Consider the following 17,199-nt stretch of genomic DNA (forward strand, 5'->3'; position numbering starts at 1 on the left):
AATCCCAGCAACCACATGGTGGCTCACAACCATCTGTAATGAGATCTGATGCCCTCTTCTGGTGTGTCTGAAGACAGCTACAGTGTACTTAGATACAATAGTAAATAAATCTTAAAATAAAATAAATAAATAAAAGAGGCTATGCTGGTAAGACAGAGCTCAAACAGGGAAGATGGGGCCTCAAACAGAGTGCATGGGAAGAGGGACAGTTAAAGAGAATAAGGGATGTGTGTGTGTGTGTTGGCTATTCTTCCTTAGGTCCTCTGCCTATGCTGCACAGTGGTCACAGGACTGCATTTCAGGAGATTTAGATGGTATCTGTTTTGTTTTGGTTTGTTTTGGGTTTTGTTTTTGTTTTTGTTTTCTTGAGACAGGGTTTCTCTGTGTAGCCCTGGCTGTCCTGGAACTCACTCTGTAGACTAGGCCTGCCTCTGCCTCCCAAGTGCTGGGATTAAAGGCATACACCACCACTGCCCGGCAATGGTATTTGCTTTACATCCAGTCGTACAGTCTGGTGGATCACTCACTGGACTGTAAACTTCACAGTGAAGGCTAAGCCTTGCTGCGCACAGTATCCAGTGGTGTTCAGTGAGCAGTAGCTGTATTAATACTGGGTCCCTGGGGCTACTGCTCAAAACAGGAGCAAGAAGGATCCCTATGTTTGGCCCTGCCATGGCAGATCATGTCCTCGATGAAACAGATTCCTGGGCACAGGGGCTCTGGGAGGTAAAATGTAGCTAAAAGCCATAGTGTACAGGACTTGGGGGCTACCAGGAGCAAATCTGGGGTTGAAAGATGACTGGGATTGGCTTCCTCTATCAGCACTCAAGGACTCTGGAAGGAGATGTCCAAATGGTTGCTGCTTTCAAGGGGCTAAAGGACAACAGGTGTGCCCTGACAGACAGACAGACAGTCAATATCCCCGGAGCAACACTGAGCAGAGCTGGAGTGACAACTAGCTAGCTCTGTGATCTGTTTCACTCCTCCTTATCCCACACTGGATGACCACGGCCAAGAGGCTCCTCACCTGAGGCCAGGACCCGCATGGGCTTGATGGAACCACCCCACGGAGCCCCGAGAGAGATAAAACCATCAATGAAGCGGTCCTTCCAGGACTGAGGCTGCCGCAGTAAGAAGTGGAGCACGTGCAGACAGCCAAGGCTATGCCCAATGAGGAAGATAGGCTTCCCATAAGCGGCATACATCTCCTCTACCAGGCCAGCCAGCTTCTCGTAGTATTCATCCTGCTGGTCTGAAGATGGGTAGATAGGTCAGGGTAGTTAGGGGCTGGGACCACCTGTCAAGGCCCCAGCCCATCACCTGCAAACACTTACGGGGTGCCAGACGCCAGTCATAGGGTGCAGCCCGCACTGTCTCATCCCGCACATATCCGTTGTTAACCAGATTCTGCACCAGTGTGTGCAGGTAGCCTGTGGGGAGGCAGAAACAGAGGGGATTCTGACCATTATGCCCGCAGGATAGCCCGGTGGTCAAGAAGAGCACTTGCCTTTCCCGGGTACACACACCTGCTAGCTTGTTGTCATCCACGTACTCAACAGATTCAGTCTTGCCAAAGCCCGGGACACGGATCTGGACCCCAGGGGCATTGGACACGCGCCCAGAGCTGTGGTTGTAGACAATCCTGGGGATAGTGGGACATTTAGCAGCCAGCAGCCAAGGGTCAACGTGCAGGGGTTGGGTAGACCACACAGGACATACCTGGTATTATCAATCCAGCAGTCCACCCCGAGAGGTAGAAACATGTTGAAATCCAGCCAGATGGTGAAGAAGTCCTCTGTCTTACGGTAGCACATCCAGTTCACCACATCTGGTTTATCCAGCTTGGCTTCTAGCCGATTCCCCAAGCAGCCAGGCACTGTGGGCACCAGCTTTTGTTCTGAACCTCTTGGCTTCTCTCCAACCCCCCAACCCTACCACCCAAAAAAGCCCACCCCTCCATCTCGTACACCCTCCTCAAGGTTCTAATGACACCTCTCTCTGGCTCCATTCTTACTGTCCCACCAGTACCGCTGATTCCAGGCTCCCTTCAGGCACGGAAGGTTCCAGGAACCAAGGCCACTGACCCCTGCCCCCACAAAGCAAACACCCAGCCTGGCTTTCCATTATTGCCAAAGTCCAAGGGGAGAACAAATAGGTAAGGGGGGACAGGGGCTGGGCCTTGAACAGGGGGCAGGCCTTTACAGACCTCTCCTGCTATCCTGCCTGGGATAGCTGGGTATCTCTGGCTGGGTATCTTGTTCTTGGTAAGATAGAGGCCAAGGAAGTGGTGGGGCTTAACCCAGTATCCAATGTATCTAGAGCTGGTCATGGCTTGTAGTGCCCTGGCCAAGGCCTCAGGCAAATCTATTCCCATTTGCCGACCACCACCCCAACCCCAGACCCCCGGAGAAGACAACTTGGAGAAAGAATATTGTGAAGGAGAAAGGAGCGATGTCTCTGGAGAACAAGCCTTTGGTCCTTCCCCACACCAAGTCAGGCTGGTGAGGGCTCATGGTGGGCCAAGAGAACCTTGACAGAATCTGCTGCTGTCAGGCTTAGGACCCAGGCTCCCCGGGGTCTCTCTTGATGTATCAGGGGCCTAGTGGGGGCTTACCGAGGATGACAGGCCGTGTGTGGTTACTGAGTTCAGCCTTGGGCGTGGTGTGCGGGGGGAAGAGCACATTGAGGAGCCAGAAGGGGGTGGCAGGAGGGAGCAGTAGCCCCAACAGCAACAGCGCCCGCTGCCATGGGGAGCCAGGCAGCCCCATCACAGCCCAGTGCCTACTGACAGATGAGGCAGTCCTGGGCTGGCCTTATCTGGACCGGGGGTGGGAGGGGCCCCAGGAGCCAGTGGGAGGGACAGACCGCCAATGGGGGTGGCCAGGAAGGGGCAAAGCCTTTGGGATCTGGCTCTGGACTGGGGTTCAGTTCCGTCTTTCTTCCCTTGGCGCCAGGGAAAAAAGAGCCGGGGCAGCAGGAGGCCCAGAAGTACACAATGTTTTATTGAAAAAAGTCAGGCTCAGCTTGGCCGGCTCCATTCCACTTGGCTTGATGAGGACCTCTGCCCACAGCGGCCTGGGCCAGGTCTTCCTGAAGGCAGGCCCAGCTCAGCTCCCCCTCTTACTGTGCCCCTCTTCCCCTTTCTGAAATGATGACATCCAAACAATAAATATACAATAAATAGCACTCGTGGGCCCGTCTGGGACTTCAAATCCCGTATCAACCCTCACCAGTCTTCTCTAGTCAGGATAGGCCTCTATTGGAGTATGGGAGGGGACAGTCCCTAAATCCACCAGGGTCCCCTGGACCCTCGGATCCATTTCCACTGCAAGGCCCAAGCTTGGTTTCCCTGGAGACGTAGCAGAGCTGGTCCAAAGCAAAGCTGGGCAAAGCAGAACTGGCAAGTAGGTGCAAGGCCGGGCACTGTTGTCCTAGACATCCCAACTCCAGACCACAAGACTCCATCGGGGCTCAGGAATAGATGGTGATGACTTCCCGGCCGCCGCCACGCACCAACAACACACGTTCAAGGCCCTCTGTTAGGACTTCAAGGAATTCCATGTCTGCAGGGTTGTCAGGTCAAGGAGGCAGCCATAGGACCAAGGCCACTTTCCACTCAAGGAGAGGACCTCTCCCCACTGTCAGCATTTACACAAAAGGATACAGTTCTCGTCGCCCTCGCTGTTCTTAGGGGGGCCAGGCATGTTCAGCAAGACCAGGCGGGCATCGTGGGAGCGCGTGACAATGACTTCATTGAGCTTCACAGCAGTATGCATGCGCCGCACATTGGACTGGTCCCTGCAGACCAAGTGGCTGGTCACAGGCCAGAGAACTATCTACCTAGCAAGGCGGTCTTTGTCCCTGGCCCATCTGCACAGCATGCCCGTCCCCACTCTCCCTCCATTCCAGACCTCAACATGGCTTGTACTCACGGCTTAATGTGCACCAGCTCCCGGAAGTTGTCAGGGGCGTGGCTGGGGTCCCACGGCTCAGCCATGTACTTGTCTCTGGTCCATGTCATCTGGATCTTGTCGGTCCCTGCCGCAGACTCCTCCTCCTCGTCGGAGTAGAGGCTCTCCAGCCTAAGAGCCGAGTGCCTGTCCTTCACCAGCTGGGCCTGAGGACAACCAGAGGAGACATCCTTGGTACCCTGGGAAAACGGGGCCCTGCTTGGCCCAATAGGACTATCCTGCCTCTAAGACCTTTCTGGTTCAGGTAGAACAGATGCAGTTCTTTGTTAAAGACAGGCTGGCCTCTTGCTTCAGCCTCCTAAGCAATGGAATTATAGGCACCGACCACCATGCCTACCTTTTTGTTTGTTTGGTTTTGTCTTGTTTTTTTGAGACAGGTCCTTTGGCTAGCCTGGAACTCACTCTGTAGACTAGGCTAGCCTTGAACTCACAGGAATCCACCTGCCTCTGCCTACTGAGTACTGGGATTATAGATATGAGCCACCAAGCCCTGTCCTGAATCATTCTGTTATATCCACCAGAAAAAGGCATGATGTGTCCCTTACCCAAGCCCAAGCCAAGATGGCCATTTACCTCTCGATCCCGCTCAGTTTTGGTCAACCTCATCTGCCGCAGCATCTGAGACCGCTGCTCCATCATCAGTGTCCGCTCGTAGGTATAGGCAGAGATGTCACTGTTGTGCTGGTGGGGGGAGGGGATGAGTATCAGGCTGCATGATTGGGAGGGTGTACTGGGGGGGGGGGGAGTCCTCAGGGGCAGAGCAGGCCAAAGACAGCTCACCATCTCTACCACCTCCACTTCAGCTTCCAGGCGGAGGTGATACAGGAAGATGGCCAGATCCTTCTTCATCTGGATGCTGTTGTCGTCCATCTGGGCCACGGTGAAAATGCGCATCCGGCACTTCTTCCAAACCTGCGGCCGAGGGTCGTGTGAGCGGCTGGGTCACGCAGGGCTTCCTGAGAGCCCAGCTGCCCTCGCCCACACCCGGCCAGCTGGCACACCTTATGCTGGCGCAGCAGGAAGGGCAGCAGCATAAGCATGCCTCCATCGTGCACGATCCACCACACGTCGATGTGGCCATCCAGGTAGCGCTCGTGGTTGCTGGGGTAGAAAGCTATGTTCTTTGGCACCAGCAGGGCCAGGTGGGCAGCTGTGGTGCAGCGCACAGTGTCTAGGGAGGAGGGGCACCGCTGACTGCCAGCCTGTGACCCTCTGGTCTCTGTCACCTCACTTTAACCCTGGCCCTTGGCCCCTGGCCCAGCTTAGGCGCCAGACCCTCACACACCAATAAAGGTCTTCCAGGCACGTGGGTCCTCACTCTGTCGCCAGCCGTAGGGCCAGCCCAGCACCACGGAGTTGTGTCTCATGCCGCCCAGGCCGCAAGACTGGATGAGGTGGGCCAGTCCCTCTCGAACCTTGCTGGCCACCACTACCTGGCAGAAGCCTTTGACTTTCTCAATGTCCATCATGTTCTTGATGGTCTGTGGGGAATACAAGAGCATCAAAAAGCAAGGCCCACCAGTCTCCATCCTAACCAGGATCTCTCCAGAACACTGAGGTTCACAGGGGAGACCCTGGAGCAAGCTGCCCTAATGTGTGTGAGAGTATGTGTGTGTGTGTGTAAATGTGTATGCAGTGCAAGCATACTACCTCATATGGAAGTCAAAAGACAACTCTTGGGGTGGGTCTTGCCCTTGTCTCTTTATAGAATTTGGGCATCAAGTCATTAGGCCTAAACATGAGAGTCTCTACCCACTGAGATGTTTTGCCAGCCCAAGGGCCATGGTTTCTAAGTGGGACAACCATACTTATTCAAGCTTCAAGATGGCGACAGTGTTGTCCATCGGGGCCGACCAAGACGGGCTGGGGGGGGGGCCCTCCCCTCTATGCCTGCTGCACCCTAGAAACCACTGATTGGCCTAAGTCCTTTTTCCACCCCTGGCCATTACCTGCTCAGCGGCCTGGGCTTCACCATAGCTCTCCAGAAAGCTGCCCTGGATGACAGAGCCAACGATGGTCAGGCCCTTCCCGGCCTTCAGCTGGGAGGCGAAGGTGAGGAGCCGGGGGTACTTCACATGAAGATCTTCATCTAACTTCAGCAGCACCAGGAGCTGGGGCCTACGGCAGTCAAACAATTAGGCGGCCTAAGGGCCTGGCCCTTCCCCAGAGTCCCTTCCTTCTCAGGATGTGGACTCCCACAAGTGTGGGTAGCACAGATGCAAGGACTCAATAGCAAGAGGGTCCTCCTACAACCCCCTGGGGGGAACGACAGAAGCCACCCTGAGGGGGCCCTGTCAGCGCAGGCGCGAGCTTACCGCCAGTTCTTGGTGTGAGGAGGCCCTTCCTCCAGCCTCAGCAGTGCATAGCGTGCAGCACTGAGGGACAGGCCTCGGATCCCATCGCCCCACTCCTTCTCGGCCCTGTGGATGTCACCACAAGCCACTGAGCCCCTGGTTCACCCCGAGATCTCCCGGCCTCCCTCCCTCTTTTTCTAAGTGAGTAGGTTACTATTGAGCTACACTCCTAGCCCTTTACCCAGGGATTTCTGTGCTGCAGAAAGGCCAGGCCTTGAGTCCCAGCCCCCAACCACAGACCAAGAAGCCACTGCAGAAGGAAAGCTGGCCCAGCCTGTCACCCACCCAACACTCAGACCATCCCAACTCTTCAGCTGGTTACCTTCAATGTTATACAATGTATCAACAGGCCAGCCACTGGCCCTTCACTCACCCTTGGTACTCGATGTACTTGTAGATCATGCCTGCGATGAGCATGGCCACTAGAGCATAGTACCAGGAGGAGACAAACATAAGAGCCAGGCAGAGACTCATGCCTAGGAAAGACAATGTCCTGGGACAGGGATGAGAGGATAGGAATCAGGAGTCCAGGTCATAGTCTGTCCCACACCCTGGTGGCCCTGGCAGGTCCCAAGTCACAAGCTGGATGTGTGAAGCAGGTCAGGTCTCCATTCAGAGAATCTCCCTCCTCGTACTGTACGGAAACTCAGACCTCCTCCAGAATGGGGCTTGTGGCTTCCCCAATACCACCGGTATCAGGGGACTCGCCCAAGGCGTCCAGCAGGCAACTTACCAGTGATAGTACTTGAACCGGGGCCGCCAGTTGGGGGTCCTCAGAAGTGTCTGCACGGCACAGGCCAAGTTTACAAAGAGGTAACACATCAGAAAGAACCTATAGGAGGTAGTTGGTGCAGAAAAGCTTCCTTGGGCCCTCGGGATACATACACAGTGGCTCCTAACTCAGGGAACCCACTCCCATGTCCTGACGCAGATAGATGGCAGGACTAAGAAAATGTCCTCAGAGCCAAGTGGCAGAGGATGGGTAAGTGTTCACCGTAGATGGGGTGAGAAAGGGACCAAGTCCAGGGCTGGGGTGTGGAGCAAGGCTGGGGACCGCTCAGTGTGACAGATGACAAGACGCTATACAAGCCCGTGGCCCAGACAGTCAGTTGAATGGGGGCTATCAAGCATTTGGAGGCCAGGGAGTAAGTCAGGAAAACATGACCAGGGACAAGAACCATCCGATTTTGTTCTGAAGGGAAGAGACAACTCCATGTGGGAGTTGGGACACGGGTAAGGCAAGCTGTGTGAGTCCTTCTGAGGACCTCGGGGACAGGGCATCAAACTCCATCCTCAGTGATGAAGAGGAAGAGCAAAGAAGGGAGAGAGATATCAGGGGGCAGGAACTTCTATGGGGGAGTAGGGTCCCAACCAGGGACCGCCGGCAATAGCCTCCACTCAAGATGACTACGGCAAGAACAGCTTGAGGTATGCACATCTATGGGGAAAGGTGAACGCTAGGACGATAAGAACTCAGATGTGACAGGCCTGGCTGCGGGGAGGGCTGGAGTCTGCTCAGGAGGAAGGCAACCCTGTCAGATCTATAAGCTGAGTGAGTGGTGAAGTGGAAACCTTTCATTACTGAATAAGTAAGGACCATTGACCATGCAACAGAATGGGTGAGGACCCCAACATGGGCAGGGGACCCCTCGGAATCATGCTGACCACCACCTGCAAGGCACTATCACACTCACTTCCTCTGCTTACAGAACATTTAAAATGACGGACCAGGCAGTGATGGCTTTGACGAGGCATCAGACCAGGCGCTTGCCCTGGTTTGAAATGGTCATCTCTGGCCTTCTGCTCTAGGGAGGCTCCTACCATGGGGCTTAGGATCTATCTCTGGGTTTCCTCAGTGCTGTGGGTATACCAGGCTGGCTTCTGAAATCAGGGTGATCGGCCCTGCCTGCTCCCCACTGAGCCACGCTGATCTCCCACCTAGACACCAGGCAGGATCACTGGGAGGTGCTGGGGCGCCCCTCCCCCCAGCTCACATGGACAGAATGGGGGCCACCATGTCAAGGGAAGCAATCAGGATGCCCAGCTCAGCGATGAGCGCCGTCAGGAGGAGGGCCCATGTCGGCTCGCCATTTGCTTTTCCATGGCCAAACACCTGCAGACACCAGGAAAGGAGTTGTCCCTACCATAGCCACTGTCCCCCATATCTGCAGCCCCAAGTCACAACCTGTTCTCCCATCATCCCTCTGGTCCCAGTATTATGCCTGTCCCTGTGGAGTCACAAGTTTCCCTGACTCTCCTTCTCTGGGTCTCTCTGCTTTCGACGAAGCACAGACAGGCCACAGGGTTCGGGCTCTAAACAGTAGTGCTAACAGCAAACAGGGCCAGAGGAGCTCTCAGCAGCTTCTGGATGGCTGCCAAGGCTGGGGCCACTGTAGGCAAACCTCACTGCATCTGAATCCGCCTGCCCGCGCTAGCGCGCACACACACCCCCACCTGCCAGGAAGAGGGCCAAGAGCATCAAGGCTATGGGACATCCAGGGGGGCTTACCCGGAGGAAGGGGATGATGTTATCCTTGGCAATGGCTTGCAGTAAACGTGGCGCCCCAGTGAGGCTCTGGAGACCAGCCCCACATGTTGAGAAGAAGGAGCCAACCACAATGACCCAAGGCGAAGGCCAGGCCAGGGTGCCCACCACCAGGTTCCTGCTGACGCCATCACCGTACCTGCAGAGGCCCATGCTCAGCCCATGCTCCCGGTAAAAAGCCCTCCAAGCCTTGGGTCAAGCCACCCAAGAGTAAAGGGGAGAGGGGTCAAGGATCGGGAAAAATGGAGGAGAGGAGAGGCTCTAGCTTTCAGTGGAGACCAGTTGCTAGCTCTTAGCCTTGTATCTTTGCCCTTTATCTCATCCTTGATCTTAATGACATGGTCACCTTGGAAGCAAAAGTCAGTCATAGAGGGGACTGACCTACCTGGTTACACAGATCATTTCTGGAAGTCAGCGGTCTGCGATGTGTAGGACCTGGGGGTGGGTGGGAGGGGAGGGGCTAAAGGGAGGGCAGAAAAAGCTGGCAAGGTGGGGCAGCGCTCACTCACTTGTCCCGGAGTACCACACCCTCGATGCAGGCACCGAAGAGGATCACACTGCTGAAGTCTGGACTGTGTTAAGGAAGCGAGAAGCCCGCCAGACCCCAATCCATCCCCCACACAGCACCCGAGAGATCTTCACAGCCATAACCTTGTCCTGCAGACCTCAGTGGTTCCCATGGTGAACACACACACACTCTCCATTGTGTGCAGGTGCAAAGGAGGGGGTTAAGGTCTCCGTGCCCGCTCACAGTCTGGCAACTCTCAGAGAAGTACCCTCTGACACATGGCCCCGCCAGGAATCGGAAAGGATACACACCAGCGAAGTGGTAACAATGGCCAGAATGGTCCCCACTGGGATAGACTTCTGGGCATCACGGAGGTCCCCAGAGCGGTTTGAACCAGCCATGATGCCTCCAAAGACAGACAGATTCCCTCAGGGATTCTCCGGGATTTGGGGGTGGGGGTGGGAGGTAGGGCTAAGTGTGTGGGCACGGAGATCTTACCTGTCACAGAAGGGAAAAAGATGCCAACCAGCACGGTGAAGGACGTGGCGATGTCAGCCACCACATACAGGGACAGGCTCTCCTTCAGGCCGAGGGTGTCTGTGGACGGCAGCCCATGCTTCTCCACGACCTCCCCCTTCTCCAGGTAAGTGCTCCAGAAGTTCTCTGTAGAAGCAGGAACATTCCCACTACAGCACTACTGATGTCCCCGGGGCAGCCCAGCAAGATCCTACAGATGCACTGAATCTCTGGCAACTCTTGGGGACAGCCAGGGCATAATGACTACGGTGTCTGCCACAGGACTGCTTTGGCCAGAGAGGAAGCTGTCCTGGTAGAGCTATAACAGACAGAGTTGACCAAACCCTCATCAGCTTAGACCTCATTACTCCATGACTCTCAGACAGAGGCCCTTTATGACTCTTGTGGGAACATCCCCCCACAGCATCAGGGGCTAGTGGCCAGGGAAGTGGAATGCCAGAACTTTATAGGGTTTGCTGCAGGCCTGGGATGTTGGCCAAACAGGCTCCCTTCACTCAAAATTCAGTTACAAGGAGGCAGGCTAAAAGGATACAGCTGAGTAGGGAAAGCAGCCAAACCTGACCTCCCCCGCCCCATCCCCCTTGATCCGGGCACACAAGGACAGCTCTGTACTCTGCTTTCCTGCTCAGCCTGTGGGCTGGGGCTGGTGCTGGTGCTGGTGCTGGTGCTGGTGCTGGGGCTGGGGCTGGGGCTGAGGCTTAGGGGGCATTCGGGACACAGGAGGGAGGACCCACCCTGGAGCACACCAGCAGCTGCCCCAGGTATGCCAGGAATCTCTGTCACATTGTTAAGCAGGAAGTAGGGGTCACAGGAGTCAGCAGTAAGGTTGGGGCTGTGGCAGAAGAAAGTCCACAGCCGGGTGGCCACTGTCTCATTGTCCACCACGACTGTCTTGGCACAGATGTCAAACTGGTCCCGAGACAGGGTCCTATTGCCCAGCATACACACCCTGCAGGGAGAGAGAGGAGAAGGTCTAGTTACCTGCTGGACTGGAGCCCTAGCCTCTTCCCACCCAAGCAATCGGAGGGATACAGAACACCAAAGGCTTAGAAAGGATGCCAGGGCAATGGCTGGAACAAATGCCCTAGTTACTCACGGAAACACGGGAGGGTCAAAAATGGACTTGATGCCTCCCGCATAAATGGAAAGGATGGAGATGATCACGCAGGCCAGGAAGAGCGAGGCAAACTTGTTCACGTACTTGACACCAACAAACACCACTAGGGTCATCAGAGTCAGGAAAATGGTCCCATACACTCTCATGTTATTCAAGGTGGCGCTTGACATGTCATGGGTGCCCGATGGGTAAAAGATGGCAGCTGGCGGAGCAATGTAGGTCTGAAACAGGAAGACAGACCTCTAGTTTCAACCTTCTATTTGGGGGAGTGAAACCTGTCGTTTTGGTTTTCTTTTTAAAAGCGTGCCTACAAGAAGAAGCCAGTCTCAGAAGACCAGCGGTGCACGATTCCATGTCTGAACAACATCGAAAAGAGCAAACCCACAGAGAGAACGCAGACGAGTGTCTGTTAAGGGAGGGGAAGGGACAGTGATTACCAGTGAAGCTTCTCTTAAAGTAGTGAAGATATTCTGAATTGATTCTGGCAACATTTACATCCCTATAAATATTCTCAAAACCAGTAACTTGAAAACATTCCTTTTTTCTTCTTTTTTTCAAAATTTTTTCCCCGCCCCGACCAAACCCTGGGCCTTGCACTTGCAAGGCAAGCATTCTACCACTGAGCTAAATGCCCAACCCACCCCACTCCACCCCCCTTTTTTTTTTTTGACAGCAGCGCAGCTCACTTCGTAGCCCTGGCTGGCCTCGGGAACTCAGAGATCCACCTGCCTCTGTCTCTGGTTGGATTAAAGGCACGCACCGCCACTGCCCCTGAGTTGTATGTTAACAAAGAAAACAAATATTGATTTATTTAGGGAGGAGGATGACGTGCAGGTGTGTAGGTCAGAGGAGTCCGTTCTTGCCTTCCTGGTGGGCCCTGAGGTTTGAGCTCGGGGCCGCAGGCCCATGTGGGTAGCAAGTGCCTGACCCCACCAAGCCACTTCACTGGCCCTAGACTTGTATACTTTCAAATGGACAGTGAACTGCTTGCAATGAATGTTGAGGCTCAACAAAAGCACCATTGAAAGGAAAGGAAAGGAAAAGAAAAGAAGAGAAGACACAGACACAGGTGCCAGCCTGTGGAAGGAACGGCCCAAAAGAAACAGTTTGGGCAACAAAATAATGATAGTATTGAATTATACCCAATAGCCCAGAGAACAGAAGAGGCCTCCAGACGCCCATATAATTACATGGTTGAATAAATAAATACACTGGGGAGAAGAGATACATTTCCTTACATAATTCCAAATAACACAGAAGAAATGTGAGATAGAAAATAAAAATTCAGACGTTCTAGACAAAAAGTCCTGGCTTCTGGTTTGCAGAGCCACGCGGGTGTCTCTTAACATCTATTCTTTGGATCTTCAGAGAGGTACCTGTCACTCTGTGTTACTCCCCTCGTCTCGCTGTGCCACTCCCCCACCAGGTCGCTCTGCCATTGGTCTAGGCCATTCTTTGGTGAGTAGGGAGCTGGGCCTAAGACAGCACCCATGGGACTCAAGGACCTCTATACAGCAGTCCATAGCTGTTCATTCTGATTTAAGGATACGGAGAAAATAGACCTAAAAGACCCTGGCACAGAGTCTGGGGGAGTCAGAGCTTGTTAGGGCCCACAAAAGACTAGGGGGCAATCTCTCTGTCATTATCAAGATCTGTCACTCAGCTCAATGCTTGACAGACCCCCTGCCATGGCCCAACACTGTTCAGGTAGAAGAAACACCTAGGCTCAGGTGAAGGCAACCAGGCCTTTTCCCTGCTTGGCCCAAACCATCAGAAGTGTCAGTGTGGTGGGGACACAGATCTGAGCAATGGGCTTTCTCTCTAAAGGCCTCCCACTAGAAAACCCAAGATGCTGGCCAGGCATGATGGAAGTACTAGTGGCCTCTGGAGTCTAGAAAGACCGGATGCAACTAGGGTCGCCAAGGTTCAGCCCAACTCACCAGCAAGATCTCAATGGCCCCTAGGATATACATAGCTGCTGCAAATGTCGTCCCCAGGTAGAAGCACAGGCCCACAGCACCTCCGAATTCTGGTCCCAAAGAGCGGGAAATCATGAAGTAGGAGCCACCAGCTATAATGGAGAGTGCACACAGGTCAAGACTAACTCTTCAGTGAGATCTCCCTTGTAACAAACCTCCGCGACCACCCAAAAGCGCAGCCTGCTTTTCTCTTTAACAGACCAGCGCAGAATCTGTCCTGACTGTTTTCTTGTCCCCGAGGCTCAGCACGAGCCTGCCTGAGTTTTTGCTTCTTTCTATTAGAATCGCTCACTTCTAGAAAACTGGCAGTCAGTCCTGGGCCCCGAAGTGGTAAGAATACGGAGACAAGACCGATCCACCACTGCTGTTAAATCCGCCAACGGGGTCAATTTCTTGTATGTTGTAACTCCACCTCTTGGACTCCCCTAAAGGGTGTTCCAGACTGTTCATGGCAAAAGTGGCGAGGAGAGGAACAAATAAATAAAATTTTAAAAAGGCTGCTGTAGCACCAGGAGCCTGTAATCCCAGCACTTCGGAGGCAGAAGCAGGATCGCTTCAAGTTCAGAGCCAGCCTGGGCTACATAGCTAGCCAGGGCTACGTAGTGACATCATTTATCACAAAAGACCGGAAACAAACAAACAAACAAACAAACCCCAACCAAACAAAATACAATGTTGAAAAAGAAGAACCCATAAATAGGAGACTATTCCATAAAGGGGTTACATTCTAGCATAGAGTAACCTGCTTTAAAAAACCTTTCCAGCTGGGCAGTGGTTTTTAATCCCAGCACTTGGGAAGCAGAGGCAGGCGGATTTCTGAGTTGGAGGCCAGCCTGGTTTACAGAGTGAGTTCCAGGACAGCCAGGGCTATACAGAGAAACCCTGTCTCGAAACAAAACAAAACAAAACAAAACAAACAAAAAAAACTTTTCCAAATCTGGGGAAATACATAAACATATATAGGTGCAAATATGTGGAAATATCAATTATATATATATATACACACAGAGAGACTAATAGTTTGTATGCACCTAAGACCATGTACCTTCAAAAGGCTAACAGTAATGAGCTCAGCCTGGTGAGGGGATGGGTACTTTCCGTTTTCCATTCTGTTTCCTGCCCCTTTAAGATCTCATGGTAAACACGCTCCACTCTTCTTTGTGCAGGGCATGCTACTCTTACATTAACAAAACACAACAGCGTTTGTGGGGCAGTAACGCTCCTAGCAGGCACTGTCTTAACAGTCAAGGATGGGACTCTACCAGATACTGCCTGAGGAGGAGGGACAATGGAAGCCAGCAGGCAGATAGGGCTGGATTCTAAGTGTGTTCCTTACGAGAGGCCCCTGGGGTGTGGCATTTACTCACCTGGAACCACGCCGTTGGTGGCAATGGCACTCATGGAGATGGCTGTCAGCAGGGTCTGTAGGAGGGAAGGCCTGGATGAGCGGCTCAGCTGGGTGGGCTCTGTAGAGCCACCTGCCCCACACCCGGCCCACCTCCGGCGCTCAGGGACACTCACACAGCAGCAGCAGATGAGGACAATGAGGAGAGCCTGCAGCACGCCAGCTGTGCCCACCATCCAGGTCAGTCTCAGGAAGAGGATGACCCCGAAGATATTCTGCAGGCAGGGCAGGTACACTCCCATGAGTGTGCCCATGCTGGGAGCCTATGTGGGCGGGGGCGGGGGTGAGGGGAAGGGGGAGGAGAGGGCACACAGCATCAGAGAGGTCCAGGTACACTACAGGAAGGAGGCCCTAGTCACTCAGCAGCCTCTATACGCAGAGTCCAGTGGAGCACAGGAGGTAGGAGCAGATGCTAGGCTCTCTCTCCCATAGGAAGCCAGCTCAGGCTAAGAAGGTATGAGACCCGATTTTTCTTTCTTTCTTTCTTTTTTCTCCAACATTATTGTATGCGTGTGAGTGGCAGGTACTGGCCACAGTGTGCATGTGGTGGTCAGAGGACAACGCTCAGCTTCAGTTCTCTCAAGCTCAGGTCCCTGGGCTCGTGCCTCAAGTGCTTTTACCCACTGGGCCATCTGGATGGACTCGACCCTACTCTTGTGCTATGTGTAAGGTTCTAAACCTTATGCGTAATGTTTATGTATAAAGCTTAGCTCTTCCCCCACATCCAAGAAACTGCCTCCTTCTCTTCTGCTGCTTTTGTTCATTTGCTTTTTAGATACGGTCCTGTATAGCCCTGGTTGGCCTGGAACTCTATGTAGCCTGAGCATACCCAACGTTTTGATGATCTTCCTGCCTCAGGCTCCTCCGTGCTAGGGTAATAGGTGCCCGTGGTTATGTGAGAGAGTCCCGATCTTTAGTAAGGCTCTCCTGGGATTCACTATATAAACCATGTTGTGCTCAAGCTTGTGGCCATCCTCCTGTCTCAGCCTCTTGGGTCCTGAGATTACAGGAGTGTACTGCAGTACCTAGCTTCTCGTTTCTGTTCAACTTCCGTAAAGCAGTGCCTGTCTCAGATCACCTCTTTCTCACCCGGCAGGCCTCATCCCCCAAGCCAAAGCTTAAAACATTGTTCCTGTCCCTCCCTCTCTCTAACCCCACCTCCAGCTCAAGTAGACAGATTCCTGCCAGACACTAGCCTGTTTCTTACCAAACTTCACTGGGGACACTGGATGTCTGACAACCTCTCTACACTGAAAACGAAGTCCAATCCCACGATTCCTGTTGGAAATCCTCTGCAGTGCCCTCTATTGAAGTGTGGGATATGTGGCCCAGACTCCTTGGCTCTGGCCTCTGGGTGTACTTCACCCCTCCTGTCAACACCAGCTTTGAATTGCATTCCTCTGGACTACAGACCAGTTTACTGGTATATCCATGACTGTGTTTAGTGGACTTGGCTTATGTGAAGTCTACTCCCAGCTCTCAACTCGACTACATCTGGAATTAACTAAGACCCAAATGGCTGGGTACACCTGTGAGGGATTTTTTTCTTAATGAAATCATCAGAAGAGGGGAGACCCACTTCTAATCCAGGTCTTTGAGGTGAGAAGAATCACCTTAACCTGGGCCACACCTCCTGCTGGCAGCGTATATGCAGGACACGGAAGAAGGAAGCCTGCTCCCTCTTCGCTTACTTGCTTTCACTCTCACTAGCAAGTCTATCCCTTCATTGGCATCAGAGCCTCCTTCTTCGGGAATCTGGCATTTACTGAAGACCTGCTGAGGCATCCAGCCTCGTGGACTGAACAACTACTGGATGCTTGGACTGTCCCTTGGTAGACAGCCAGTGTTGAACTAGCGGTACCACAACTTGTAAGCCACTCTAGAAAATCCTCTTTATATATATGTGTGTGTGTGTGTGTGTGTGTGTGACTGTTTATTTACTTATAACTATATATTTATAATTATATATACCATGTGTATGATATGTAAGATACAATTGTATTTACTTATATAATTTAAATGTCATACACTTAATATTAAATGTATTGAATAAATATTATACATATTATTATATTTACATTCTTTAAGTTCTATTCCTCTAGACTAGCTTCTTAACACCAACTGACCAAACAAAGCTCCCAGCCCTGATAGAACAGAGATGCGGCTGCGAGCAAGTGAGAACACTCCAGCATCTAGCATCTAGCTTACAGATTGGCAGTTTCTCAACTCTGGAAGAGCAAGTGAGGGGGCTACCCAGGAGGCCACAGCAGAGGCTGTGTGTACAGAGGCAACATTGATGCCACCCAGATCAGTGGCGTCTTGAGAGCATCCCCAGAACCCAGCAAAGCCTCTTCTTCCCTGAAGCTGGGCCAGAGCTGGAGCCAGACACCATCCCGCACAAGGCTATCTAGGTGGGTTCTGGAGCCCTTTTCAGAGGACACCACCTACTGGGCAGCGGTAGTAGAAGAACTCCAAATCCTACCCCCATCCTAGGCTGAGTCACTCTAAGAAAAGGGCAGTGTGGGAAAGGGCTGGGCCGGAAATGCTTTTTGAATCCCTAAATAACCCCTGGCAGCCTGGGAAGGGTACTGGGTTACAGCAGAAGTGGCTGCGGGGGTGTGGTGGGGAAAGGCTGACTTCCAGACACGGTCTGATTGGAGACCCTCCTTCCCTGCTTCAAGCCTTCTTTTCTGAGGCCCATGGCTCCCTAGCTTCCTCTTATTAGGTCTGGCTAGACTCTTCCTCCCTCCTCAGATCAGTCAGTGGGACTAGGGCTGTTAGCT

The 17,199-nt window shown here is 53.0% G+C and overlaps 2 protein-coding genes across 3 annotated transcripts in view; both read right to left on the reverse strand.

Annotated features, from left to right (window-relative positions):
- The window catches only part of Lcat (lecithin-cholesterol acyltransferase), a 3,690-nt gene extending 878 nt beyond the window's left edge, over positions 1 to 2,812 (reverse strand). Inside the window, exons 1-5 of the mRNA XM_021169940.2 lie at positions 2,615 to 2,812; positions 1,720 to 1,876; positions 1,527 to 1,642; positions 1,335 to 1,430; positions 1,028 to 1,252 (exon numbers count right to left, since the gene is read on the reverse strand). Coding sequence (XP_021025599.1) covers positions 1,028 to 1,252; positions 1,335 to 1,430; positions 1,527 to 1,642; positions 1,720 to 1,876; positions 2,615 to 2,768 — 748 coding nt within the window. The 5' untranslated portion in view covers positions 2,769 to 2,812. The remainder of the gene's footprint in view (positions 1 to 1,027; positions 1,253 to 1,334; positions 1,431 to 1,526; positions 1,643 to 1,719; positions 1,877 to 2,614) is intronic.
- Positions 2,813 to 2,979: 167 nt separating this feature from the next.
- Positions 2,980 to 17,199, reverse strand: part of Slc12a4 (solute carrier family 12 member 4) — a 22,467-nt gene continuing 8,247 nt past the window's right edge. For both annotated transcript variants that reach the window (XM_021169939.2, XM_029480605.1), the window contains exons 4-24: positions 14,533 to 14,679; positions 14,379 to 14,433; positions 12,973 to 13,103; positions 11,012 to 11,253; positions 10,650 to 10,864; positions 9,877 to 10,041; positions 9,686 to 9,784; positions 9,380 to 9,437; positions 8,835 to 9,009; positions 8,320 to 8,438; positions 7,059 to 7,157; positions 6,699 to 6,818; positions 6,287 to 6,391; positions 5,921 to 6,089; positions 5,257 to 5,452; positions 4,973 to 5,142; positions 4,752 to 4,883; positions 4,545 to 4,652; positions 3,933 to 4,117; positions 3,665 to 3,798; positions 2,980 to 3,563 (exon numbers count right to left, since the gene is read on the reverse strand). In XM_021169939.2, the coding sequence (XP_021025598.1) occupies positions 3,472 to 3,563; positions 3,665 to 3,798; positions 3,933 to 4,117; positions 4,545 to 4,652; positions 4,752 to 4,883; positions 4,973 to 5,142; positions 5,257 to 5,452; positions 5,921 to 6,089; positions 6,287 to 6,391; positions 6,699 to 6,818; positions 7,059 to 7,157; positions 8,320 to 8,438; positions 8,835 to 9,009; positions 9,380 to 9,437; positions 9,686 to 9,784; positions 9,877 to 10,041; positions 10,650 to 10,864; positions 11,012 to 11,253; positions 12,973 to 13,103; positions 14,379 to 14,433; positions 14,533 to 14,679 (2,916 nt within the window). In that variant the 3' untranslated portion in view covers positions 2,980 to 3,471. The remainder of the gene's footprint in view (positions 3,564 to 3,664; positions 3,799 to 3,932; positions 4,118 to 4,544; positions 4,653 to 4,751; positions 4,884 to 4,972; positions 5,143 to 5,256; positions 5,453 to 5,920; positions 6,090 to 6,286; positions 6,392 to 6,698; positions 6,819 to 7,058; positions 7,158 to 8,319; positions 8,439 to 8,834; positions 9,010 to 9,379; positions 9,438 to 9,685; positions 9,785 to 9,876; positions 10,042 to 10,649; positions 10,865 to 11,011; positions 11,254 to 12,972; positions 13,104 to 14,378; positions 14,434 to 14,532; positions 14,680 to 17,199) is intronic.

The sequence above is a fragment of the Mus caroli genome, chromosome 8 (genome assembly GCF_900094665.2).
Source record: "Mus caroli chromosome 8, CAROLI_EIJ_v1.1, whole genome shotgun sequence".
Classification (NCBI taxonomy): Eukaryota; Metazoa; Chordata; class Mammalia; order Rodentia; family Muridae; genus Mus; species Mus caroli.